Raw genomic sequence first — 27457 nt, forward strand, 5'->3', positions numbered from 1 at the left:
TTTCACCAAAGCCTCCTCGGTTTAGTTTTTTTGTTTATTTCTGACACACATCAGACACACAGCTGTGGAAGAGCCCCGCCCCCTTGCACAGTTCGTTGATCCACCACAGGGGGGCCTGACTCTAAAAACCTGCTGGTGTAATTAAATAGCCTGAACTGACTTGATCGGGTGGAGTCTGACGGTTCAGGTTTTGAATTACAAATAATACAAAAGGCAGAGCACAGGACATGGGGTGAAACTCAGTTCCCCCGAGTGAAACAATATGCACCAAAAAAAAAATCCTTAAAAATGCATTTAATTTATGATGAAGCACCGTACAGTATAAAACGTAACTTACAATGACATGTAATGTTAGCATGGTTAGCTCAGGGGGTAGAAGCTCTTTCCCTGCAGGATAATTACTGAGCCATGCAAAACCAATTAATATAAATAAACAGAAAATCCCTTCATTTACTGGTCAAAGTTGCAGTTTACTGCCGTTTCCATTAACTCTTTTGAACAGCTTTTAAACCTCTTTCAGCTAAATGTTTTGTTTTTTCTGATGCCCGTTTCATGCTTTCCAAGTACCTCGTTTAAAAACGGAAAATATATTTTTGTCAGGAGTTGGTGGAGACCAAAACAGACTGAATTACTGGTGTGTTTTCAGCTTGTTCTCTGCTGCCCCCAAGTGGCCAAAAAGTAAATTATTGCAGCTTTAATTTCTGTGCAGCATTCGTGAGAAACACCGAGTCAAACACCAAAACCTGAAATCAACACAATATAAATTATGACACCAAAATAGAAACTCAACAGAAAACAGGTCGTGACAAAATATGGAGATGACTGAAATATATGTAGATGAGAAGTACTGAAAAATAAAGTAGGGTAAAAAAAAAATAATATCTACAACACCCACATGATGTATTTACACGAGTTACAATTAACACATAGGTTTGAAGAGGTGACAGTTCGGACAAAGTTCTTATTCACCGTTAAGTCTTGTTGGTGGGCTGCAGGGTGAAAAACTTCTCAGTGCCCTCTGGTGGACAAACTATGTAAACTGAACTGGGCTTTTATTTTGAAATGAAAGCAACCTGAATAGATTTTCAAAACCAGGACTGATGCTCATATTATTAATTAGGTGATGTTAATCCAGTTCTTCTCTGGATTCCAAGAAACCCTGTAATTATTAAACTACACGGGTGTTAATAAAAGTCTTTTTGATGCAAACACCACAATCAGTAGATTTGCAAACTCAATTCATGCGGCGGTTATGCTTCAAGTCAAACTTTGGCAAACCATCCTGACATAAGGCAAGTTTCCATCCACCTGTTTTTATGCACATTTTTCTTTTGTGCATAAAAAAGTGTGGAAAGAGTGGGGAAATGCGAGAGGTTAACGCTACTGCACACGTGCAGGAAGAGCTGGGTGACACATGTTTTTTGTGGCAGTCCAGTATCCAGTTCCTATAATACATCCATGAAGCTTCCAGCACCAAAGACTAAAAATATACCTGAATCAAGACTAAAACGACTGAATGCATGTTGAGCGTTTACATAAATAAGCAGGTTTAAAAAAAAAAAAAAAGACAAATACAAACAAACAAAATGTACAAAATAAAACGGACGTCAAGAACTTCAAGGTTCAAAACATCCCTGGTGTAAAAAGTGGGCGAGCCAACGTTCGCCGTGAGAAACCAACTCCGACTCTCCGTGTCCTTCCTCCTCGCTGCTGGCGCTCAAGTCATTTCTGACCCACAATGCACTTGGTGAGCTGCAAAAGTGCTCGAAAACTTTCAAAAATAAATTGTCCGGTCCACATAAAACAAAAAAAACTTGTAGGACGACAAAGCGACTGAAGAAATGACGACAGTCAGTCGTTCAGGTCTTTTTCTTGTAGCTTTGGATGACGTCATGCGTCTCTAGCTGAAGCACGCCGGCCCGACGGTGAAGCCGAACTCCTGCGTTACGTCTCTGTTCCCGAACACCGCCAGGTCCCTGAGAGGCAGCAGCAGGAGGTCCTCGCTCTCGAACTGAAACACGGCCTGCTGGCCGGCTGAGTCCGGCTCGTCCGACGGCTGCGGGAGAAAAAGAGAAAAAAGTGAAACACGGCGATTACGCCAGCCGGTGCTAACGAGTAGCGTCATCGGCTGCAAGGACGCGCTTTGATAAAAAGAAGAGGCGCGTTGACCGACCACGCAGTCCCGCAGCGCCCCGAGGTAACTCTGCCTCCGAGTGTCCGCCAGGAACTTGACCTCCCTCTCCCCGCGGCTCTGCCTGCTTCCCGGCCCGCAGGAGTAGGTGACGGTCTGAGTGGAGAGTCGGCTGTTGAGTCGCAGGAACCTCATCTGCACCACGTCGGCGCCGCCCGGGTACTCGAACTGGACGGGGGGGGGGGCAAAAGGGGGGATTTAGAAGAATTAATAAAGGTAAATAAAGCGACCTCATCTGGACGGGTCGCTCACCTGGAAGCCGTCCTCCGTCGCGCTCAACCAGTGAAACGACATGTTGGTGCCCGAATCCTTCAGCCAAGCTTTGACTGGAACCTGTTGGGCGGTGAAAGTGTTTTTAGTGTTTCATCAGTAACGACCTCCGGTGCGTTCAGGATGTTGTTGACTTGTAAATAAGACATTTGTTGGAAGGAGCGCCGTCCTCCCGTCCCGCTGATACCTGAGGCTGCAGCGGAGACAAGCAGGTCTTCGGCTCTGGTGTGAAGTCGCAGAACGCTTCAAAAGCATCGGCCGAACTTCCCTGGTTGGGATCGATGAAGTACATCCCTGAAAGAACACGTACTTTATTCAGATTATAGATATTAGATGGAATTAGATTCACTGAATTTGACAAAACAGACCAACAGCAGCAGCTTACAAGAGTAAATGACCCTTCTTCTTATAACCTGGAGGTCACATGACAGAAACATCTATTGATGTGATTTATTATTCTGTCTGCACCACAGATTAATGATGCTTTGTGTTCAGCGGTCCGTGTGCCGTGATTTATAAACTTTTAAGTTGAAAACTGCTTTTGTAAATATGTGTTAGGATGTGTTTATGGTAAATAAAAAGAACTTGGACCTCAGACCTTCACAATGAAACTGGTTGAGCTGTTTTAACGTGGTAACATAAACCCCCTTCAAACACCTCGTCCTGTTTAATTGCTCCGAGCGTCGGCGGTCTCTCTCACCGTTGGAGGAGTTGGGGCGAGCGAGCCACAGCTCCAGACACGTCGCGGCCGGATGCTTCCTGCTGCCGTCGGGGGGGTTCACGAACCGGCGGAGATCGTTCTGAAGGGAGTCCAGCAGAGTCTGGACCAGGACGTAGTTGGGCCGGTCCGACACGTGCATGAGCTCCTGAGATAACGGTTGTAAAAAATAAAGAAAAATATGATAAAATATATAAACTAAATACGAACAGCAATTAAAAGGGAAAGTTTACTTGGCATTTGGAGAATGAAGGAAAGTACTAAATTAATAAATTATCCTTCAACTACAAAATCCTTCCAGAAATAATTTATCTTGGAATAAATGAAATAAAGAAGATCAGCATCAGAAACGAGACAAATTATATAAACAGGAGTAAAAAAAACTCACGAGATACAAAAAGAATACGAGAAAAAAACAACAGATGAAGGAGAAGACACGCCCCCAAAACATATCTGAGTCCTAATATATCTGATCAGGAGTTTATCTAACGACACCGTGATGACTTTGTTGAAGACATTTACTGACTTCAGGAGAGAACTGGATGCTTCTTCAAAAGGAGTGTGATGGAGGTTTTTTTGGGAGCCAGCCCCTAGTGGCCCTCAGTGGTAATGCATGTTACAGCACTTCTGTACTGGCTTCACATTTCAGACCCGGAGAACACGAACATTTTTATGAACAGTTTTATCATCATAATGATGAAATATGCTGTGAGACACCTTCCTGACGTTAGTGATGCAGCAGAGCGAATATGCAGCTTTTACTTATTGTAGTTGTAGTTTGGTGGTTTGTCGTACTTACAAACTTTTTTTTAATATAAAGTCTGTGATCACGTTGTGACCCATAATGTAAATTTCTGAGGACGTGCACAGCTGTCACTCAAAAGACGAGCAGGGTAAACATGGTGGCCGTCATGTTAGAAGTGGTATTTACCTTCAGCTGAGTCACTGTGAGGTTCAGGGAGCCTCCGGGGGGTCCCGGTGGTCCAGGAGGACCCTGACAGACAAAATGTGACCGATGTTACAGTTAATAGAAAAATCTCTTACACAACTAACCTGCATGGGTTCAGTGTCCACTGCACTCTGCTGTGTATATACTCACAGTTAAACCTCTCTGTCCGACAGGTCCTAGAGGTCCAGTAAAACCTTTCAGTCCCTGATGACCATAAATGGCATCTAATTAGAAACATCATCAGATTTCACAGAAAAACGGCCTCAGTCAGGATTTACTCACCTTCTGTCCAAACAAACCCTGAAAACACCAAAAAAGCAGACGTTAAAAGTGCCGTTGATTCTTTCCGTCATCAGAAGTTATTATTGTTGTCGGTGCAGGTGACTTACAGGAAGCCCGGGCAGACCTAGAGGTCCTCGCCTCCCTGCTGGGCCGATATCGCCCTGGGAAACAGTCCAGACTACATCATGAGTATTAGTGCACAGTTAAGGGGAACAGAAGGACTTCACGGTGTCACTTCACCTGCTCTCCCTTTTGACCGACTCTTCCCGGCTCTCCGGCGGAGCCTCGCTCTCCCTGAAACCACAAGACGATGAACCGTAAACAACTCGGCACTCTATCGATTAGGAAAAGCTTCTACTGAATGTCGTACTGATACGTAAAACTCACCTTAAACCCGTCTCCACCAGGTGGACCAGGCGGTCCCGAATCCCCCGGTTCTCCCTGCAGGGTCGGAAACACAGAACACACTTTCACTCTGTCTGTAGGACGTCCGGCTGTACGCGGATGATGCAGTGATTTATCCACATGGTTGCACACAGCAGCCGGCTGGCGCTAAAGCTGTAGTTCATGACTCTGACATATAAATAAACATCTGTCAACAAGGTTTTAAGTGGTTGAGGATGTATTAACTGAGTCAAGACATCAACTTGAAGCCTCGTTACTATCAGCTACCATCTGCGCTGTCAAAGTCACACTTCCTGTTTCATTTCAAATTAAAAGTCGCAGTGTTGTATTTGGCAAGAATTCTTATTTTTAAGGATAAATGAACACAAAAAACACGTCTTTAAACTAAACAAACTGATTTGGCTCTTAAACAACCCTCTGATGTTTAAACTTAAAGTCTCAGTGCTGAAGTTCTCTGTTGATAAATGTGAGCAGTCGTCGAGATAGAATAAATAAATGAATGACGTGTGAAGTCCTACCTTAAAGCCCGGTCGGCCCAGTTCACCTTTTAGTCCGTGTGAGCCAGCGTCACCCTTTTGGGACAGAGGGCGAGAGGTCGATGTTAATAATTTAGTTTATACTAAAGACGACAAAGATACAGTACGACAAAAAAGTGTCAGGATGTCTGATGAACCGCTTACATAAGTGCCGTGTCTCCCCGGAGAACCGAACGGACCCAGATCTCCCGTCCGGCCCTGCAGGGACACAGAAAAATATTCATTCAGTGGAAAACAGCCTCTGAACTGAAGTCATTTTAAAAGACGGGAGCAAAAACATAAATTCAGTCACTGCTCACCTTCTCTCCTTGCCTTCCTCTGGTGCCTCTGTTTCCTGCTTTCCCTCTTTTCCCCTTTAAAAAGGAACGACAGTAGAGTTTGAAATGTGAATATGAAGTTAACATTTGCGTCATATTATCAGGTGTTGTCCTACCCGCTTCCCCGTCCGTCCGTCCTTCCCTGGATGTCCACTTTTCCCATCATCGCCCTGAAATTCAGTCCAATCAGATTAATTAAGGGGCAGATTTATGAACACATTTAAATTGTTTGAGGATTACTAATATGTCCCAATATGCAATTTTTTTATTTTATTATAAGACATTATTAAATGAAAATTTGTTTGGTAAAAAACTGCATTACAAAAGAAAAATACTCATCTCATTTTGTAATTTAAGTCAACTTTTAATAATTTTTTATTTGATTTGATTTCAAATTCTTAACTTCATTTATTTTTCAATATGCAATTTCAAGTTTCACGAAATCTTTCTGAGAATGTGTTTTTAAATCAATATTATGATAATTGTTAGAGAAGAGTTATTTTATCAAACACTTGAGAAGCCTGATCGCCTTTACAAACTAAATATTACATCATTTATTTTCTACCTAATAAACTTTTGTTGTTGTTTGACGAAGCAGCATCGTAGAGGATTTTTTTTGTACAGAAGACAGAAGATGTTTTTGATTTGAGATACTGAAGTGCACGATGTTAAAAAAAAACAACTCTGTAAATATGCATCTTACAGTGCATGCAGAGCTTCTTTGGTTTTTTAAAACATCTCTTTAGTAACTTTTATAATAAGAGGAACAACATAAACAACAACAATAAAACGCAGTTTGAACATCTGCAATGAAAACGGTGATAAAATGAAATTTTGCAAAAATAATCAAATTAAATGATAATTAGAAAATAAAATAGAATTCATTCATTCATTAATAAATAAAAAAAATGTAAAAGGAAAGGGGGGTACAAATTGTAAGAGATATTCAAAATTTTCCAAAGCTTATCCATTATGTTCTTTGTAAAGTAACTCATCCTTTCCAGGTCAAAGTGAAACGTCTCTTTCAGCCACTGAGATTCCTTTCTTCAGCAAATACATCGTTCAGCCTCCAAAAAAAACACATTAACATTGTTTGAAGTTACTAAACACATACGGAGGTTTTGAAACTGACCTTTTGACCTTTCCGTCCTTTGCGTCCCTCCAGACCAGGTTGGCCTTTTGGTCCCTGAAGGCAACACACAGATGAATCAGGTGAAGAATTCAGAATACAGCAATGAATGTAAATGAGTGTGACGTCCTCTGCGGTGACGGAGACCCCCCGCTGAGTGACCGACCTGAGGTCCAGGAGGTCCAACGGGACCCGGGAGTCCGATCTCTCCCTCCACACCCTGCAGACCAGGAACACAACAGGATGTGTAAAACTCAATGTTTGTATTCTACACAACACTGATGTTGTTTTATGGATTTTTTTTTTTACATTCAACGGCATAAACTGTAAAATATTACGGGTTTTTTTGTCATTATAATTTAGAAATTTGAGACTTTCTGTGATTTGACAGTTGCTGTGTGAAGGTGGAGGATTAATAAAGCTGCTTTCCAAGAAAAGTGTTTTTCTTCCCGTTTAATTCACACTCTCAGTAAACACTGAATTTCCTTTATTTCCTCCATTAATTGACGTTTGATTGCCGTTTTTGGTTGTTTTTTTTATGTGTTGGTTCTCGTGAGTTTCATATTCATCAGAAACCTCCAGGAATTAGCATTTCAAATAACATTTCTAATGTTCGTCAATAGAAGGCCTGTCTGCAGTCGGGTTTTCAGAGGATCATTAAAAACACCGACACGGATGAAGTGTGATACGGAGACCGAGCTCGGAGCTTTCAGAGGAACTTACTGAAGAGGACGAGGTGAAGAGTTCATGAATGGAAGCAATGGCTTGATTGTGTGCAGCCTTATGAATGATCCAAATTTAACCCTTTATGTTACAGTGAAGGCATCACAGGGGAGACTCAGGCTCTGTGGAGTCACCTACTGACTGATCATTTCTATGTAGCACCCTCTACAGGTGACAACAGGAAACACTTTGCAGCTCTAAGTCCCTGTTAAGTTGTTAAGTAAGCCGACTTTACTTAGTGTTGAGCGCTAATTAGCAAAAGTTAGGAAGCTTACATGCTGCACTTAACTGATCATAATAAACATTAAGGTTTGTTATTTCTACAGACTGTTTATAAAAGAGTTCGTAGCTTCAGGTCTGTAAAATGGTTCCGATGCAGAAGTGTCTTCAGCTGCAATACCAGCGAGTGCCACTAGAGGTCGGCTCCAAAAAGCCTCCGGCTCCATAGACTCCCATTCAACTTCTCTCATCAAATCCAAAGTGAATAAAATGTGTCCATCAGTTATCTCGGTGTTGTTAGCTAAAGTCACTCCTTCTTATTAGTTTTCTGGAGGTCCATCTGAAAATAATCCCTCATTCATTAGAAAAGAAGATTCAAGAAGACCTGTTTTTGGGGGCGTGTCTGTTTGATTGACAGGCCTGGTCTTACCTCAGGTCCCTGTAATCCTGGAGGTCCCGGTTTCCCCGGCTCAGCATCAGGACCCTGCAAACCCAAAGGGGAACCATTTAAGGCCTTTAATAAACATTTAAGTTACAATATTAAAGATTAGAAAGAGAGAAACTTTATTGTTTATCACATAACGATAGAAAGTCATCTGAGTTTAGAGCCTCACAAACAACATCAATAATCACGAAAGACTGAATTAAAACATAAACAAGTGAGAAATCAGTTTTTTATATTATTTTTATTTCTAACCACAGCTACAGTCTCTGGTTCGTCTTTAAGCCCGTTTTAAATCCATGTTTTGATCCTCACCGCCTCTCCTGGCTCTCCTTTCTGTCCCGGCTCTCCTCTCAACCCCACAGGTCCAGACAAGCCCTTTGGACCGGGATCTCCTCGTCGTCCTGTGACCCCTGCTGACCTCTGAAGATAGAAATATATCTACAGTTGTCTTGAGTTGAGTTCAAAATCTTTTATTTATAAAGCAAAGAGTCAATTAAGTTGTTCTCATTGGTTCTGATTATGAAGAATATATATGGAAAAAAAAAAAAAAAAAAAAAAGAAGTGATGTTGAGACATCCTGGAGTCACTCACCACTGGTCCCCTCTTCCCCACGTCTCCCTTCCCTCCTGGACGTCCTGCCCCCCCCTGCAGTCAGACAGTGTGATTGACAGTTACTTTTACATTATAACATTATAACTGTGACTATTAGCAGCACTGATCTCTACCTGAGCACCAGGAGCTCCTGACTCCCCGACCGAACCATCAGAACCTTTATCTCCCTGCGTCCAAGAAGAAGAAGAAGAGGAAAGTTCAGAGTTGTGGAATTAAAAACTCTTTTCATTGAAATCGGATTTTGTCCATCCTGTGATAAATGAAGGAGTTTTCAAGTGTCGCTGTGATCGTTCCTCCAATCGTTAAATTAAAAATATATCCAGTATATTCCGTATGTTTACACTCCTGAGCAGAAATATAAAGTGAAGTTCTCTAAATGTACTTGTGCCATCCAAAGACATCCTTTAAAAACACCACGTTGGTCTTTGATAGCAGGATATAGTGAAGGACCGTCTACCTTCTGGCCCGGAGGCCCGTCAGGTCCTAGAAGCCCCGAAGTACCTGGAAGACCCTGAAAATAACATCCACACATTCACAGAGGTCAGTTTGAACCCACTTTACTGTGTCGTAGATATGATCTGTAACTGATGACATTTACACTCACTAACCCATCATGAATCTCCTTTTTTATAAAAGTATTTCAGACCCTTAATTCACATATTTGTCGAGTCTTCTTTGGTGCGTCTCTATGAGGGTTTTTTCAGTTTTTCCAACTCGACATATTTAAGCGTAATCAACCTTTTAAAGTTCTGCAGGACAGGAGGGAACTCACCTTGAGGCCTCGTAAACCCGGCGGTCCAACTTTCCCCATCAGGCCTCCTTGACCCTGAAAATAAAAATGCATAAACATGTATTCTACTAAAACAGATGATAATAGAGGCACAAAAAAACCCGTTGAAGCCCGTTTACCATTAAACCTGCATAACCCTTCTGTCCTTTGGCCCCTCTCGGTGCTCGTGTGCCTGGAGCTCCTGGAGGCCCCTCGGATCCCAAAGGACCGCGGTTCCCTGCATCTCCCTTCGCTCCTTTAACACCCGGATCTCCAGGAGGTCCCGGTTCTCCGTCGTCTCCCTGCGCAAAGGAACCGAATGAGAGGACGAACCAGCAGAACGTTTACAACAACACACAACAATTCATTAAATAATCAATAACTGACCGAATATTAATCAGCAACTATTTTGAGAGCGATATTAATCATTTTAATAATTTTTCATTTAATAGCTCTAATAATCAATCGTTGCAGCCCCTGAATAAAAATGTTTTTTGTAGAATAACAACAGGTCTGACCTCTTTGCCCCTCGGCCCAGGCTCACCCTTCAGTCCCTGGGAGCCGCGAGGTCCTGGCTCTCCGTTCAGTCCTTTGGGTCCCGGTTGTCCCCGGAGACCCAGAGCTCCCTGTTTCAGGAGAGGACAGCATTTGAGATTTGGTTTTAACTTCCCACCTGATGTCACTGTGGGATGTTGTTGCTGTGGCAACAGACACCAATGATGCTGGCGGTGGCGACCAGCGACAGTTTGAGAGATATTTGTTGATTGTTTACGTCTCTGACTGTTTAAAAACATGTTTATTTATTAGGTTACATGCAAAGCCGTTTTCTCAGTTGAAAGATTTGTAGTTTGGAAATACTTAAATTAATTTTTCTAAAAATATAGATGATCTATATTCTCTGGCCATAAACACAAGCTACACAAGTGAGACTCTTGTTTTCTTCAATAAACTATTGTTATCACATAATTAAATAATATTTAATAACATTCCTCTCACAGACCTGGTCACCTTTTGTTCCCGATGTTCCTTCTTCACCAGCTGGTCCCGGAGGTCCCTGTCATGAGAAGCACAATATTTCTTATTGATTTTATATAATGGAGTTTATAGAAAGGTTCCATTATATAGAAGGACGATGCTGCCTTCAGGCAGGGTCGTACTTTTTGCGTTCACGAGAGGACTCCATATAAATGTCGCCCTTTTGTGGTATTAATGACTTCAGAGTTGTGACGTGTTTGTTGACGGGTTTTTTTTAGAAACGGTGGAGGAGATGAAAGTTATTTTATTGTTGGATGGTAAGCTAATATATCGTCATGTTAGTCCAACGAGAGCTTTTCTGTGAAATCTAGGAATACATTTGAGGAAATACTTCTGTCATTATACCTTTTACATTTCCTGCATTATGTTACCCGCCTGCTAGCATGCTAAACTCTTAGCCTCTGTGACTTCTAGACGCCCTCCACATTGCTGTTGCCTAGCGACAGTTTCCTCTTGACCACCAAAGCAAACTGTGCACATGACGGGCTCCCTGATTCCACTTGAAGGCAGCAATAAACACAACACAGGCAGAAAACCTTACGATAAACATGAACTTTTGCAAAAGTTGTTTACAAAAGTAAAAAAAAAAAAAAGTTTTTGATTTTGGAAGTGAAAAAGTAAATAAACCTCCTGACATGTTTAATGTAAAAGGAACCGACCTGCTGCCCGTCCAGACCTGCAGGACCAACATCACCAGAAGGACCCGTTCCTCCCTACAAACAAGCAAATAAATAAATGTTATTAAAAGTGATTCATTCTTTCCAGACTTTCACCTAGAACAGTATTTTTTTACAGCTGAAGCTCCGGTTGGTGTGTTTAATGCGAGTGTTTGAGGTACCTGCAGGCCTTTCTCGCCGGTCTGACCCATCGGTCCGACGGCGCCCGGACTCCCCTGAAGAACAGAAACAAACTGGCATCACAACATGAAGCGGACGCGTACTTCAGACACCGTTTTACAGATATGTGGAGAAGAGGAAGGTGAAAAGTACCCACTCACTGGAAACCCTCTCGGTCCAGTGGACCCCGGAGGCCCCGGAGGCCCCTGGTTCCCTGCAGGACCGGGACCCCCCACGGCTCCTACCGGACCCGGCTGACCTGGAGGGCCCTGAAACCACGCGATGATAAATCAAATCTAAAAAAGCACTAATCTACTGCATATATTTCTCTTCAGTGCATTTCTTTTTGGTGCTCAAAACTTTCCCTCAATTTTCTTTTTTTTCCAAGTTATTTTTTTTTAAATTTTCTTGTAACTCTTGACAACATCTGGAAACATGCAGATGTCAGAAAAAAGATGATGGAGAAGTGAAATGAAGTCATCTACTCACCAGCGGTCCCCGAACGCCTTTCGGCCCCAGCTCACCCTGACGGCCCTGAAGGGGGAAAAATAAAATAAAATAAAATAAAATATGTCCCTTCACATTATTTTGATTGATATTTGTGTGTTTTTTTTAGAGTTTCTCACCTGAGCTCCCCGAGGTCCTCTCTCTCCAGGAGGCCCCTGCACACCCTGAGAAGAAGACACCGTTTTTAAAACCAACTACATCCAACATGAAGGTGTTTCTGCCCACCGCAACAGAGTGTTGATGGGCGGACGGTGTTCAACATGCGGCTGCATGTCGGTGGAGAGCATCACGACACTCACCGGAGGTCCCGTCTTTCCTGAGACGCCAGCAGGTCCTCTGACTCCAGTGTCTCCCTGAGCAACAGTGAATTATTGCGTAAGAAACTGGAAACTTGCATCACACCTGACAGAAGTCCCGGTTCTGATCCGGATAACTCACCCTCTGGCCCATGTGTCCGGGCCTCCCGATGAGGCCCACCGCTCCGGGGTAACCCTGAGGGACAAGTATTCAGATGTAACTTTACACAACTTACTTAATGTGGTTCTGGGTCTTTATTTTAATAATAATAATAATAATAAATCCTTCCATTTGATGACACACAGTATGAGCTTTCCATTACGCTGCATATCTCAGTATTAGTTTCAGTCACTTACATACATGCCCACCGGACCCTGCGGCCCGATCAGCCCTGGTTTCCCTGTGAAGCCCTGAAGAGACACATTCAAATAAATCAGTCATAAAGAAACCAACTTCACTTCAACCTGCACTTATGTGGTCTTTGAATAAACTCTCAAATCAGAAGAAGCCAGTATGAGAAGTCTCCGTTCCTCATATGTCATATTTACTGATCGGTGAATCTCACCATCTCTCCGGCTGCTCCGGGAGTCCCGTCCGGACCAGGCTGCCCTGCAGGACCCTGCAGGAGTCACACGAGTCCATTATTATCAACTTAAAACGAGCTGATTGATCTGGTATTTAGAACAGAGAGGTGAGCTCCTACCAGAGATCCTGAAGGACCCGCCTGACCCCGATCACCTGCTGCACCTGGAGATCCCTTCACGAGACCACAGAGATGATTTAAAAACGATAATGTACAGCAGCAGATACCAAAAACAGGTCTTCTTGAATTTTCTTTTCTAATGAATGAGGGATTATTTTCAGATGGACCTCCAGAAAACTAAGAAGAAGGAGTGACTTTAGCTAACAACACCGAGATAACTGATGGACACATTTTATTCACTTTGGATTTGATGAGAGAAGTTGAATGGGAGTCTATGGAGCCGGAGGCTTTTTGGAGCCGACCTCTAGTGGCGCTCGCTGGTATTGCAGCTGAAGACACTTCTGGATCGGAACCATTTTACAGACCTGAAGCTACGAACACTTTTGGCTCTAACACATCAACAAAAAAAGAGCAACGACTCACTTTGTCTCCTTTAAGACCGGGAGATCCGACAGAACCAAGAACTCCCTGCAGAGAAAACACGACAGCTCAGATGAATTTTAACCGAGTTAAAAAAAAAAAACGTTGAGATGTCTTGAAAAACAGAATCATTATGAGATGAAAAGTTATAAAATGGGAACCTGTGTACCAGGCTTTCCTTCTGCTCCCTCAATCCCAACACGGCCTCTAAAACCCTGCGACAGCAAACACACACATACAAGCACGGCTTCATATTTACAGATAATCTCACTTATTAGCTGTTTTATTAGCTTGTTGTTGTGAGTTCTTACCGGCGAGCCAGGTGCACCGTACAGACCGGCGAGTCCCGTTCGACCCTGAGAAAGGACGGAGACAGTTTCTAAAACTATAAAAACTACACAGCAAACATCTGATGTTGATTTATTTCTGCTGTGCAGGTAGGAGTTACCTTCGGTCCTTTAACGCCTGGCTTCCCATTTGGTCCTGGGATGCCTCTGCTGCCCTTAAATAGGAAATAAAAACAGACATTCACCTCCATGTTGGCTCTGTAGACCATGAAGTGCATTTTTTTTTTAGATGCTTTCAGGTTTTTCCCTTAATTTTTACCAATGTTTTAAGACATTTTCTGCTAATGTTCATAACATACATTTATTTTTACACCAGCTGCTACACAACTGTTCTTATCATTGTTGCATTTAAATTAGTACTAATAGTAATTTTAGCCTTCACTTAACCCGCTACCAGTAAAAAAGTCTGACCTTTGACCCCTGTTTCCCAGCGCCTCCCTGGACACCGGCCTCCCCATCTTCACCCTGCAGAGGGGGAAAAAAAACTCGTTAAGATAAAAAGCTCTTAAACCGAACATATAATGTGTCGATTCATAAAGTTAAACTATAATTAAGTTTCTGTTTTATAGCAACAAACAAAAATGTGTGTTTGTGTAAGAGAGTTTTGTTGATTTTAAATTTGTAGGGAAGACAATTGAGAAACAATCTGAAACTTCACCACTAGATGTCACTACATTTTCCATACTGCTCCTTTAAAACTGAAGAAATTAAATTAATGTCATCAGTAATTCAGAGCTGCAGCTCAGATCGACATCTGCGGACTTTTCAAACTGAGTTTCTTTTGACCTTTGACCTTTAAATGAATGACTTCATATTAGCCTGACAAAACTAGTCAAAATTAACTTCCTGTAACAAAACAAACAGCAGAGCCACTTCAGTCATCATCTGTACCTCTTTCCCTGGAAGACCTGGTTGACCTCTGACCCCTACAAGACCTGAGGTGCCGCGTTCACCCCTCCCTCCCTGACGACCCCGGATCCCAGCAGCCCCTGGTGGTCCCTGAGGGAACAACAAGGAAAGTTATTTTGTCACAAAGTCACGATTAACATCTGCTTCGATTACAGTAATTTTACCGAGAAATATTATGTTTTTAAAGGTTTAAAGGTTTTAAATGTTAATTTACAGTCAGGTGAAATTACTCGGATATATTTTCTCTCCAGAGACAGTCGAATTCTTGAAGGAAAAAAAAGTGGCGATAATACATTTTCAGAAGCTCGTGCCTCTTTTTAAAATAAAGATCCAATTCAGTTTATCTCAAGACATTTGGATTCAGTTTAAAATGTTGCGTTTAATCACAGATGAGGTCTCGTCTCTTACTTTGTCTCCTTTGGGTCCAAACTCTCCTCGGTCGCCGTTCGGTCCTCTGAGGCCCTGAACACACACATGAAAGATAAACGAGCTGTTTGGTGCAGGAAGTGACCATATTTGGACGAGCTGGGGGAGGAGCCAGCAGTGGATCTGACCGATCTGACTGGAAACCTTATGATACTACGTCCCGCCCACCGATAGCTGTAACCTGACTGCACCACAGGCCTGTCAATCAAACAGACACGCCCCCAAAAACAGGTGTTCTTGAATCTTCTTTTCTAATGAATGAGGGATTATTTTCAGATGGACCTCCAGAAAACTAATAAGAAGGAGTGACTTTAGCTAACAACACCGAGATAACTGATGGACACATTTTATTCACTTTGGATTTGATGAGAGAAGTTGAATGGGAGTCTATGGAGCCGGAGGCTTTTTGGAGCCGACCTCTAGTGGCACTCGCTGGTATTGCAGCTGAAGACACTTCTGAATCGGCCTCATTTTTCAGACCCAGAAACTACGAACACTTTTACATTCAGCCTGTGTTACTGACTGATGGACAAACCAGGGAGTTGTCTCAGCTTCAACCAGAAACTTTCACGACTTAACGGTCCTGCGAAGGTCTTAGTGCCAGATTTTGGCACCGCTCAAAGGAACAACAGGGGGTCATAATGTTTTAGCCCCTTGGTGAATCCATTTTAAATTAATAGTGTGTTAACGCACGCTGTATGTTTCTGTGACAGACCTCCATCCATCATGTTAATGCTGATATTTACTGGTTAACCAAAAACCTACAGTGCTGCCTGGAAATCCTTTCGGTCCGAGAGCTCCTGACGTCCCCTGAAGGAGGAAACAGAGCAGAGAGAAGACTTGGTGATGATGTCATGGAGTTTTGAACACAGACAGAGAACATCTGGCAGCACAGTGAAAAGGAACATTTTACTTTGACAGATGTGTTAATTCTGCATCTGTAAAGCTTATTTATATTTACCACGGGCCCTTCGATACCCAGCAGTCCTCTGGTCCCCACAGGTCCAGTTTCACCCTGTCAGAGAGAACACAGACATCAGAATCATCAGCATCAGTTCAACCTTCAATAAACAAACACAACTACAGAGATGATATGATCAAAACTCACAACTTCCCCTTTTGGACCTGGAGGGCCGTCGTCGCCTGGATGACCCTGAAAATAAAAAGAAACAACAAATAATGCAGAGGACATAAAGACTTTATGATAACGTGAAGGATGTCACAGACAAAGTGCTTTATTCTGTCAAAAATTAAAGACAATTGTGGCCTTAAATCATAACGTTAGACAATAATCGGCGTGATTACTTTGTTGTTAAGAGTTCCTGAGTTCAGATTAACTCATTTAGAATAAAGCATGAAAACGAAGAATATTTTCTGAAACCACTGAACGTCCTCTGAACTGTCAAATGAAGGTTTAAACGCTTCTCTCGCATTAAACTGACCTGAGTACCTCGAGGTCCAGGTGAGCCCGTCTCTCCTGCGAGTCCCGACACTCCCTGTTAGACACGCAGTAATATTCAATTATTACACGATGCTTGGATTCTCCATCGAAATCATCCTATCAGAGACGAGAGGAATCAAACTACTGACCTTTAAATTAACTGGGCGAGCTGCTACAGCATTCACAACATAACGTAATATACCATGAATTTAAAGATAGAAACACGTACATAATTTTGAAACCAAAATCATTAATCTCATATTTCCTGATCTAAGATTTAAAATTTGAATGAGCACAGAACAATTTTGCAGTTAGTTGCTTGAAATGAGAAGTTCTCGCCCAGACAAGCTGATTAAAATGAGTCTTCAGCAGCCTTAAAGTGAATGTTTAACAGGTATCGCTTGTATCTGGTTAAAAGTAACTGAAATAAAGACAAAGATGATTATCATGGAAATTTAAATAAGTTAAAAAGCACTGGAGGATCTATTTCTACTAAAAACAATAAATATGAGATTATTTTACTTGTTTCAGATCCACAGTTTTTTTTTACAGTGTACTGTACATTAGGTGTAAGAAGTTAACAGGTTGACATACTGGAGGACCTCTCCGACCTCGTGCACCGGTTGGACCTTGATCCCCCTGAACACAACAAACACATTGTAAAAAAATACTGTTTGTATTTTACTTTAAAACCCTCAAAAGTAAAATGATTTGGAGGAACACGAGTTCACCTCAGACCCGTTCAGTCCAGGTGGTCCGATGCTGCCGGTGGACCCCGGTGCCCCCTGAAAGATTCAAACTCTTTCATAAAAAATCATCTCATCAGCAGCAAGAAGAACTTTCAAAGGAACAGAGTGATGCTCACCGCCGGGCCCGGAGGACCCTTCATCCCGTCGTCTCCAGAGTCTCCCTGATGAAAAAGGAAGAATCAACACAGCGAGACATTTCAGAGAAACTAACAAAGATGTAATCAGAGTAATATAATTTGGTACATGTCCTACCTGTGGTCCGGGAGGTCCAGGAAGACCCTGGAGGCCTTTATGACCTGAAGGTCCCTGATGAGCACAAACTGCAGTTCAATTTTTAACATCAAGATAAATCATCACATCATCTGGAAATCATGAAGACTGCCTGTCGATAAAGATCCTCCAGAACCATAGAAGACTTTATACGAAATCAAGTCTAACAGCATCACATCCTGTGTAGCGTATTTAAACGTATGTCGTTATGCAGATGATACAGTTCTGTATTTCTTTTATAATACGACACAATCAAACACAGACAGAATTAAGTTATCAAAGCTGCACATTTTATATCAAACATTATGAAACAAGTAGTTCCAACCAAGAAATCTGATTGGTCAACGGCCATCTCGTTTTTGAAAGGCTAAACTTCAATAACTTTGTGTTAAAGCAGAATATTTCGTTAGATAATTTTTTTTTTTTTTTCAATAGAAGTTAGACTTTTTGATTTTACAGTGCTCTCTGCAGAACTGCTAGCTGGTTGGGTTTAGATCATACTAACTGGCTAACAGTTAGTTAGCCGGTGAGCGGGTGACACGGCGCTACTATCTTAAAAATCTGATATCTTAGTTCATCAGATATCTTAGTTCATCAGATATCTTTGTTCCAACCAGACTGAGCTAGCTGAGCAGTTTAGTGTTTCTATGTTCTGTATTTATTCAGTTGGAGACTAGAAATCCTCTGTTGCTAGGTGGTTGCTAAGGGGCGTGACTACTTCCTGGAGTAGTAAACATTGCGTACATTACATAAGAGTCTACTGATTGTTTTCCAGTTTTTAGTCTTACCCCATGTATCACCATGGAAATGGAGGCCGCACCAATAAAAAAAACTTTACTTGTGCCAATTATTGACGTTAAATCTTGTGTAATATTTCTTCACTACACTTCCTGTTGACTCTTAACGACGATGAAACTGATGTTCAGGACTAAAATGAATTAGTCTTGATAAGATGTGAGTCTCACAGGAGGGCCGGCAGGTCCGTCTTCTCCTGGTTCTCCTTTAGATCCCTGCAGGGGAACACAAATAACACAGAAATCAAACCAGTCATGTTATAAAATACCTGCTGGAAGAGTTATGATATCATTTTGTTATTTATTTTCTATAATGCACGACATCATAGCAGTGTAACCAGGTATATAGATGCAACCTCATTCCACTTGATTGTATTTCTACAGAGTAATATATGACCAGCACTAGTTGATGTTCAGTAGTGTTCTCCAGCCACTAGAGGGAGATGTAGTCAAACCTCTCCTACGACTCTCACCCAGGATCAGAGGAGAAGCAGCTAATATTCATCTTTATTCTTTACACCGACCTTCTCCCCAGATCTCCCTCCGTCCCCGCCGGGTCCAGGTTCTCCGGCGAAACCCTGCAAGTCAGGACAGGAACTTAGAGCTCTTTATGGAAACCTCTTTTCTTTGCCCTTATTCAGCTCATCCTCGCCGGGCAGCGGTCGGGAGCTGCTGCACCTCGATGTGAATGTTGGCTACCAACTGACTCGTGTAACCACAGTGTGAACGGAGGCTCCACTCAGGTGTTTAGTCAGAGAGTGGAGGATTTCAGGACACGACTATTTATCGTTTAATGAGCGAACACGAGGCAGCTGAGTCACTGGGAGTTCCGAGTTGCAGTTATAATGCTGCATATTACTAGAAATCTGTCTTTTATTATGGAATACAGTGTGTGTGGCATTAGGAAACTGTGTCTTTTTACAACACTAACATGGCTCAGTTTGATGCATATCATCATATCATCATATCCCTGCTTATAAAGAGAATGGGCTAAAATGTGCAGTTAAAATCAAGTTATATTAAATAATGGCAGCTGATTTCTGTGTTTACTATCGATCACTCAGAAACAAGCATTTAAACGTCTTTTTTTTTTTCTTCTTGTTGTTGTGCTAAAAAGTGACTGTTTGCCAAAACCTTCCAACCTGTTAAAGGTTTATTGTACAGTTTATGTGAGAGACAGTCGGTGCTTTTATAAGGATCAAACAGTCATAACGTGTAAGTGTGCAAAGCAAAGGAGAAATAAATGTCATTTTGAGGCAGAAACAACCTTTCAGTCAGAAGATAGAAGCTGCGAACCTGCATGTTCTGGGTTGAATTGCCTTTTTAAATGTAGTTCAACGGGTAAAAATGTTCATCTGTGACCAAAACTAACAAAACTTTAAGAGCTCATTTGTTTGCAGTGAAAATAATTGTATTCTCAGTTCGTATATTTTAACTTTCAAAACTTGATTCTTTGATTGCAGCACTAGAAATTTGCTCTCAAAACTGTTTTTTTTGCTGCATAATAAAGACACAAAAATATCTCTAGACTTAAAAGTTCATGCAAAAGAAAAGTTTTAATTAGCATGAATAATTTTGGTTTACTGAGGAGGACAAGATGGAGCATGTGTTGTTGTTTCTGCATCCAACGTGACAAATCCAGAGTTTTTATACAGATTGTATTGTTGAGATGATTCGAACATGTCGACTCACCTCGTCTCCTTTCTCCCCCGCCGAAGCCGCCTCCCCTTTGAACCCTCTGGGACCCTGATGGGAAGAGACGACCGCAGATGTTACCGGATGATTCGGACTAATCATCGTCATGAATCCTCCGACCTGAGGCTACCGGCGGTCCTCACCCTGAGCCCGGGAAGTCCCGGCGGTCCTCGACGACCGTCCGCTCCCTGACTGCCGTTGCGGCCCAACCTGCCCGACCTGCCGGCGACGCCCTTTGGCCCGTGGTGACCCTGACACACACACACACACACACACACACACACACACACACACACACACACACACACACACACACACACACACACACACACACACACACACACACACACACACACACACACACGCAGGTTTAAAGCAGCTGCTGATGTTACATAAAAGGCATTTCAGCGTCAATATCTACCATTTCTCCTCTGTGTCCGGGTCTTCCTCTGCTCCCGGGATCTCCAGGAATACCCTTCATAAAATATTCGACAAGATAAAGCGAGATCAAAAAGATGACGAGCAAAAAAAGCTGAAACAATCGACGTCGTCCTTCTCTTTAAACTCACAGCAGGACCAGGTTTGCCCATTTCCCCCGTTAGTCCAGGCGGACCAGGCATCACCTGAAGAGAAGAGGAATTTCAATCAGTGACGGAGTCTGAAAAAACACTGTGATTGGGTCTGAAAGATGAGCGACTCACCGGCCAGCCGGCTCGGAGCATCTGGTAGACGGACGACCTCTGGAAACACAACAGAAGTAAAGTTATTATATCGGCGAGGTCGAGATCTGTTGAAGGTGAGGGGGTAAAAATAACTGGAGTATAAGTCTAGCAGGCCCTAGTGGTTCAACTCAGGTACTTTACAGTTCAAAGCCTTAGTTTCCATGCAGTTTAGAGGGGGAGAGTGTATCTTGGGTTGTTTTTTATAGCTACAATTAACACGTTGCCCTTTTTGGGGGCGTTTCTGTTTGATTGACAGGCCTGTGGTGCAGTCAGGTTACAGCTATCGGTGGGCGGGTCGTAGTATCGTCAGGTTTCCAATCAGATCGGTCAGATCCACCTGCTGGCTCCTCCCCCAGCTTGTCCAAATATGGACACTTCCTGCTCCGAACTAGCAAAGATGGTGACGGACGGAATCTGAACTGGAGGATTCATAACGGACGTTACACAAAACTGAAATTGTCCAGCTCATGGTGGTGGTCGGGAAAACACTTTTGAAATAACCAATCAGGGTGCAGCTACTGTCTCCATGAGGGAAGATCTATGTTCTGGTCCAGCTTTATTTGATTTGAGCCGACAACACGAACTGCTGCAACTTTTAAGTTCCCACATCGGCCACACATCAGTACAACTGGACCCGCCGGGACATCTGAGATCGATCACGCTGCTGTCTGAACTCGGTTCTCACGCTTTTATGTCTCGTAAACACTCGAGAGTCCAAACGAAGCCAAGAAAAGAACGCGAGTGTGCATTAAAGCGTCGAGCGCCGACAGGAAGCGTCGAGTGCCGAGCGCTGCGTGCGGCGCGTCTCTCGCCGACGGCTGCTAAGTGATTATGGCAGTAGGAGAAGTGCCGGTCTGCTCCGGCACTCAGCAGTCCTTCTGGTTTATTGCACCACCCGGCTCCTGCTCCTCCAGGTCCTATTTATGTTGGCGGTGGTTCTGCAGCAGAGGGTGGGTGGTGCTGGGGGGTGGCGGGACGTGGGGGGCGGAGGGCGGGGTCCGGTGGACTCTAGCCAACCCTGTCGAGGTGAGGCTCGGCCAGGACCTCCCCCGGGTCTCACCGCGTCTCTGCGGACGGAGGTGGAGCAGTCAGAGCCTCCAGTGTGCTCTGAGACGAGCGGCAACACTGAAGCCTTTCACAGCCAGCTCGACCCGGAGAGCCCGGAGAGCAGAACGCAGGGCCCGACCCAGGCATGAGGTCTGGACGGGCTCCAGTTACGATGCCTGGCAGAGACTTCAGCTCTCGTTACAGAGCGCTGCGAGGCCGTCCAAGACACACTGTAGGACACGCTGGGAGAGGATTACTCAGCCCGGACCCGGAATAGAAGCCCGGTTCTCCTCAGTCGGATCAGAACATCGTGTGTGTCGCAGTCGTCACAGGAAAATAACAAACTTTATGACTCGTTTTATTCTCACATTTCCATGTTTTGACATAAACAACATGAGGAATGGAGCAGTTTTCCCTGGAGGAAGTGTTGGTTTGACTGCTCGTCGTTTTTAAGACGTTTGATGATGTCATCATGTTCCTACAGTTCAACACTTATCGAATTCAGTGTTGATACGACTCGATAGGAACAATAATCACAACTCTAAAATCAGTTATAATAAATCCAAATCATCCTTCAAAAGGATTTTTATTTCATTTTTTTCAGTGAAAAAAACTTTTAAACTATTTAACCTGTAGCGTGTTTATGATTCGTTCATTGTTGTTTCTCTATGAATCTGAGTTATCAGTGATGGGAATCGTAGATTTGGAGTGAAGAAGTCAAAGTTGACGGACTTCGGTGGTAAAACAAGATGTTTAATGACAGAAACCAGTCGAGGAAAGACGGAGTGACGAGCGTAAAAGGTGTCTAGTCCGTCCGGATGAGAAAGGATTGATGAATGAGTTTTTCTTCACGTTATCCAAAGACAACGAGACTTTCTTTGAGTTTCTTGAAGACGTTCTACCTCTTATTTGAAAAGCTTCTTCAGTTCTAACACACTGGAAGGGAGGTCCAATTTTTGACCCTCTTTCAGGGGTCGGTAGCACCTTCAGAGTCTTTGAGGTCGTTTGTGAGACCCAACCGGCCATAATTTGAGTCTTTCGGGGGTCCTGGTGTATAAAGCTGGTTATCGTCCTGGATGAGGATCTCAGGGCTGCATTAGTGCTCTATAAGTGTCTCAGTGATTATTTCTATAACATTGAAGGTTTTCAGATGACGTATGTTAGGATATGGTACAACAACAACAACAAAAACAAAGAAAAAAAAAGGTTAAAAGGAGCTTGGAAAAGATAATTGAATATAAAAGTGACGCTCAGGAGTTGATGTAATATTTAAACGTTGGCCCGTCCAACCTGCTGCCTCAGCGTTGTTGGCTTCACCCTGCAGGTTTATAGATGTTCACTGAACTGGACCGGTTTCGAAGTTCTTATAGTTTCTAACAAGTGTTTTCAATCATGAAACCTGGCTGGGAACATTGTGGTATTAAGAGAGGGTGACATTAAGCAGCCAGGAATAGACAAAAGTGTGGTGAGGACATCGGGGACGCCGGTCTGAGACAACCTCAAGGGGACAAATCAACAGAAAAAGAACAAGAACTCGTCCACGGCGTGGTCCGACGTCCTCGGGGACTCGGAGCAGCGTGGGTGTTTGGATCTAAACTCACCCTGAAGTTGGTCCAGTCCTCCTCAGAGTTCCTCCATAGGTGGAGAGTAGGAAGTCCTGGAGGTCCGGCAGGTCCTGGATCTCCTCTGCTGCCATCTGGGCCTCGAACACCTTGAGAACCCTTCAAAATAAAATAGTCAATAATTGAGAGGAAGTAAAACACAGATGATAAAAAGATATCTAGCTTTTAAAGCAACTTTACTTTGTCTAACTACTTCTGACTTCAGACAAAACCCGAACTACGATTAAATTCACCTGCTAATCAGAGGAAATGTCAGAAAAGAACAACCCTCAGCAAACTGTATGAGCGACTGGTAACCATGGTAACTATGGACGTGCATCAGCTGCTTGGAGGGTGTTTTGCTTCACAGGTGTGTTGACATTTTGTCCTCTGAAACCGAGTTAAACCCAAGCAGCATCCATCAGTGATGTCATCAACCATCAGTGATGTCATCGTTGGTTTGTGAACGTTATGAATCCTCCAGTTCAGATTCTGTCCGTCACCATCTTGATAGTTCGGAGCGGTTTGGAGCAGGAAGTGACCATATTTGGACGAGCTGGGGGAGGAGCCAGTAGTGGATCTGACCGATCTGATTGGAAACCTGACGATACTATGTCTCGCCCACCAATAGCTGTAACCTGACTGCACCCTGTGGTGCCTGTCAATCAAACAGACACGCCCCCAAAAACAGGTCTTCTTGAATCTTCTTTTCTAATGAATGAGGGATTATTTTCAGATGGACCTCCAGAAAACTAAGAAGAAGGAGTGACTTTAGCTAACAACACCGAGATAACTGATGGACACATTTTATTCACTTTGGATTTGATGAGAGAAGTTGAATGGGAGTCTATGGAGCCGGAGGCTTTTTGGAGCCGACCTCTAGTGGCACTCGCTGGTATTGCAGCTGAAGACACTTCTGGATCGGAACCATTTTACAGACTAGGAACTTACAAACACTTTTTATACTCAGTCTGTGGTTGGAAGAGGGAACACATCAGCTCCTCTGACCATATTAACATTATCTACTTCCAAAAAAAAAAAAAAAAAAAAAAAAACTTACCTTGTCACCTTTAAATCCGACATAACCTTCTCTCCCAGCACATCCCTGCAAGAACAAGATGCCGTTGAGCTTTTTATAACATGTATACAGCTTTATTGGCAGCAAGAGTCTGGCATCATCTACAGAGTGATGATCTTACAAAGGAAAATGTCACTGTGGTCTCCCCGAGACCTCGTTAATGCTGCGTGGTTTTGAAGGCGATCTGACCACCCTGTAATTTTACAAGTTCAATATAAACCAGTATGAGTCAATTTCACGTGGGTCAGTTGCAGCCGCAGAATAAGCAGAACCTCCACTTACAACCCAAACATGGACCCGTTAAAGGGAGGTAATTTGGGGGATTACATAAACTGCTGATGTTTTGGTGGCACCAGTGACAACAGCTATATTTGTTCTCGAGGTTTCACTGAAGCAGCAGCGGCTTCCTTGTGATTCCATTTGCATAAGATCAACTTTAGCTGCTTCTCAGGGCCTTTTTATCACCTTGTTGGACGGAAGAGTCTTAATTTGACTTAAACAGTTGCCAAAGAACCATTTAGAGAATTTTTTTCTTTGTAAATCAACAGTTCTTGATCGTGAGTCTTCTGAAAACTCGTTTTTTGAAAGGTGAAGTACATAGACGGATAAAGTTGGAGTAAAGTGGAGGTTGGAGGTGTTGGAGTCAACCAAACAAAAGTAAACTAACCTAATCTCAATAACTTTCATAGGATATTTATCTTGTTATGTACATTAGGTAACGTACATAACATTACAAAATATTCCTTTTCCTCACCCAAAGGAAGCTCGGCACCTAAACCCGACCACATTTGGTCACACATCTCAAACATGATCTTTTCTGAATCCTATCCACGTGGTTTCTGGTGCCCGAACTTGAGGCGTCGCACTTTTCATGCCTGGCCGAAGCAAAATGTGACACTGACGCTTTGGTGATACTGATTGTAAACCAGATGAACCTCTGAACATATTTTAAGAGAATCTCATCCATAAATGCAGAAAAACTGTTTTTCTAATTTGTGGTAAAATATCTTCCAGAATGGTTTCAGAAGTTAATTGTATGAAAAAAAAAAAAAAAAAAAAAGGTTCCTGGACAAGCTATCTAATTCCACGATACTCACTCTTCTTCCCTGAGGTCCGACGGGACCAGATGAGCCTTTGTGGATTCGGTAGAGTTTCTGGTCGGATCCGTAGACGATGTTTCCTGATCCAGCAGCAGATGCAGACGCCGATAACTCGGTATGTTGTTGACTGAAAGGCACCTCCTCGGCGTTTCTCAAAGGAGGCTGAAGGCTGTTTGTCTCCCAGCTTCCCTCTGATGTCATCGACGGGATCACGTTCTCGTTCATCAGTGAAGTAACGTCGTGAGATTTCACCTCAGAATCAGGTGAGTCGAGGACGCTGTATAAAGCATCCGCTGCACCGTTCTGGATGATATTTTCATCGAGCATCTGGATTCTCGGAGAGGATTCGACCTCACGAACTCTTATGTCTTCATCGTTAGTGGACGAAACGACGAGAGGTTCATCCACAAGTACGAAGCCACGGCTCGGGTCGACAGCGTCTGGATGGTGATGGTGGTGCTGAGAGAGAAAGACAGAAAAGAAAATGTAGTCAATTGGTTGTGATGATCACAATATATTTAGTGTTCCTGAGCCCATGCAGTGATTTCCACCGAGTCAAACTCTGGAAATCATCAACGAAGACTCTTGAAACGTTTCAGAAGGTCTACGGCGATGAAGCAACGAGTCGGGCGAGGTGTTCTGAGTGACGTTCAGCGTTTCAAAGAGGGGCGGAGCTTCACTGTCCAAAGACTGAAGAAGAAGGAGCGTCAGGTGAGGAGACACCAGGTGGGTGTTTTCTTTGATGTTGGTGGGAGTTGTATCACCATGACTTCGCCCCCCAGAGTCAGACTGTCAACACCGAGTTCCACTGGGAACCTTCTGAGGCATCTGAGGATTGTTTTAACTTGAATTTAGCATGTTCTTGGCGAAATCAGCTGTCTGTTTGGGTTGTTAACTCGTTGTTAACTTGAGTTTAGTTGTTTTTTAGCGAAATGAGCTCTATGTTAGGTTGTTGTTAGCCTTGTTACCTGTTAACTAGAGTTTGGTGTTTTTTGTTTAAAAAAAAACATCTAAATGAGCTGTTTGTTGTGCATCAACCGTGTTTTAGACTGCACCTCATATAAAATGTACTAAACTCATTCCTGCTCTCCAGGTAATGAACACTTCTATTTTGGACACCCCATGAGGAAAAATAATACCAATGCTTGATTTGATTTCTGTGGTGAAGCTATAATTGCAGTATAATGCAGAAAGGAGGCCCCATGCATGTGTGCTGATAAAAACTCCAGCATCTGGCAGCTGTGAGACTTTTTGAAGTGGGACACTAATAGAAGTCTGCAGCTGATAGACTTCAAAGATACCCGATACCAAAATGAGAAGATAGCGACGGCATGAAGACGAGACCGAACGCACGAGGAACACATTCCCCGTCTCCAGCGGCACACAATGCCCCTTTATCCCGGACAAGCTGCCATTGTTGCTGCTGCTCTCCCGGCCCGGCGGACACTCGATCGCTCTGCACCTGAGCCTATTTGTCCAGCTAATCTTTCGCCGTGCTGCTCATCACCGTCGCTCCGACGGACGTAGACCGCCGCATAAAATAACCAAGAACCCAAAACAAAGCAAAGCTTAAACCAACACGGGCGTACGGACCACACCGAAGCTGCAGAGGTTCCCCAGAGACACGGGATCTGACTGGCTTCAGGCATTATCACACTTTCATTAGATTGGTAATACTATCCATAAATAATTCATAAATCACAATATCATATATTATATACTTTATATATCCTCCATGAGTGTCGCAGCCGCTGCCACAGCTCCAACTTACAAACCACCAAACTACGACTACAAAAACTAAAACCTTCATTTTTGCTTCCCTCCGTCCCTTTAACGCCCCCTGAGGAAGGCGTCTCACAGTTTATGACACCATTATGTTGCTAAAACCATAAACTGTATATAAAACTGGTCGTAG

The 27457-nt window shown here is 43.2% G+C and overlaps 1 protein-coding gene across 1 annotated transcript in view; it reads right to left on the reverse strand.

The window, feature by feature from the left end:
- Positions 1 to 279: 279 nt before the first annotated feature.
- LOC138633699 (collagen alpha-1(II) chain) overlaps positions 280 to 27457 on the reverse strand; it is a 42111-nt gene continuing 14933 nt past the window's right edge. The window contains exons 6-66 of the mRNA XM_069720082.1: positions 25540 to 26001; positions 24425 to 24469; positions 23365 to 23484; positions 20696 to 20734; positions 20564 to 20617; positions 20416 to 20469; positions 20138 to 20245; positions 19992 to 20045; positions 18824 to 18877; positions 18471 to 18515; positions 17488 to 17541; positions 17352 to 17396; positions 17218 to 17271; positions 17081 to 17125; positions 16488 to 16541; positions 16154 to 16198; positions 16007 to 16060; positions 15811 to 15855; positions 15028 to 15081; positions 14602 to 14709; positions 14122 to 14175; positions 13812 to 13865; positions 13675 to 13719; positions 13525 to 13578; positions 13367 to 13411; positions 12944 to 12997; positions 12806 to 12859; positions 12597 to 12650; positions 12382 to 12435; positions 12243 to 12296; positions 12063 to 12107; positions 11926 to 11970; positions 11598 to 11705; positions 11439 to 11492; positions 11260 to 11313; positions 10566 to 10619; positions 10084 to 10191; positions 9706 to 9867; positions 9569 to 9622; positions 9254 to 9307; positions 8910 to 8963; positions 8776 to 8829; positions 8497 to 8604; positions 8170 to 8223; positions 6964 to 7017; positions 6801 to 6854; positions 5785 to 5838; positions 5651 to 5704; positions 5496 to 5549; positions 5334 to 5387; positions 4798 to 4851; positions 4651 to 4704; positions 4518 to 4571; positions 4411 to 4428; positions 4279 to 4332; positions 4111 to 4173; positions 3162 to 3327; positions 2649 to 2755; positions 2444 to 2524; positions 2174 to 2359; positions 280 to 2056 (exon numbers count right to left, since the gene is read on the reverse strand). Of these exons, the coding sequence (XP_069576183.1) occupies positions 1901 to 2056; positions 2174 to 2359; positions 2444 to 2524; positions 2649 to 2755; positions 3162 to 3327; positions 4111 to 4173; positions 4279 to 4332; positions 4411 to 4428; positions 4518 to 4571; positions 4651 to 4704; positions 4798 to 4851; positions 5334 to 5387; positions 5496 to 5549; positions 5651 to 5704; positions 5785 to 5838; positions 6801 to 6854; positions 6964 to 7017; positions 8170 to 8223; positions 8497 to 8604; positions 8776 to 8829; positions 8910 to 8963; positions 9254 to 9307; positions 9569 to 9622; positions 9706 to 9867; positions 10084 to 10191; positions 10566 to 10619; positions 11260 to 11313; positions 11439 to 11492; positions 11598 to 11705; positions 11926 to 11970; positions 12063 to 12107; positions 12243 to 12296; positions 12382 to 12435; positions 12597 to 12650; positions 12806 to 12859; positions 12944 to 12997; positions 13367 to 13411; positions 13525 to 13578; positions 13675 to 13719; positions 13812 to 13865; positions 14122 to 14175; positions 14602 to 14709; positions 15028 to 15081; positions 15811 to 15855; positions 16007 to 16060; positions 16154 to 16198; positions 16488 to 16541; positions 17081 to 17125; positions 17218 to 17271; positions 17352 to 17396; positions 17488 to 17541; positions 18471 to 18515; positions 18824 to 18877; positions 19992 to 20045; positions 20138 to 20245; positions 20416 to 20469; positions 20564 to 20617; positions 20696 to 20734; positions 23365 to 23484; positions 24425 to 24469; positions 25540 to 26001 (4440 nt within the window). The 3' untranslated portion in view covers positions 280 to 1900. The remainder of the gene's footprint in view (positions 2057 to 2173; positions 2360 to 2443; positions 2525 to 2648; positions 2756 to 3161; positions 3328 to 4110; positions 4174 to 4278; positions 4333 to 4410; positions 4429 to 4517; positions 4572 to 4650; positions 4705 to 4797; positions 4852 to 5333; positions 5388 to 5495; positions 5550 to 5650; positions 5705 to 5784; positions 5839 to 6800; positions 6855 to 6963; positions 7018 to 8169; positions 8224 to 8496; positions 8605 to 8775; positions 8830 to 8909; positions 8964 to 9253; positions 9308 to 9568; positions 9623 to 9705; positions 9868 to 10083; positions 10192 to 10565; positions 10620 to 11259; positions 11314 to 11438; positions 11493 to 11597; positions 11706 to 11925; positions 11971 to 12062; positions 12108 to 12242; positions 12297 to 12381; positions 12436 to 12596; positions 12651 to 12805; positions 12860 to 12943; positions 12998 to 13366; positions 13412 to 13524; positions 13579 to 13674; positions 13720 to 13811; positions 13866 to 14121; positions 14176 to 14601; positions 14710 to 15027; positions 15082 to 15810; positions 15856 to 16006; positions 16061 to 16153; positions 16199 to 16487; positions 16542 to 17080; positions 17126 to 17217; positions 17272 to 17351; positions 17397 to 17487; positions 17542 to 18470; positions 18516 to 18823; positions 18878 to 19991; positions 20046 to 20137; positions 20246 to 20415; positions 20470 to 20563; positions 20618 to 20695; positions 20735 to 23364; positions 23485 to 24424; positions 24470 to 25539; positions 26002 to 27457) is intronic.

The sequence above is a fragment of the Brachyistius frenatus genome, unplaced genomic scaffold, assembly GCF_029030835.1.
Source record: "Brachyistius frenatus isolate BFR_SWC_R1_liver_20210118 unplaced genomic scaffold, ASM2903083v1 Contig_231, whole genome shotgun sequence".
NCBI classification, from domain to species: Eukaryota; Metazoa; Chordata; class Actinopteri; family Embiotocidae; genus Brachyistius; species Brachyistius frenatus.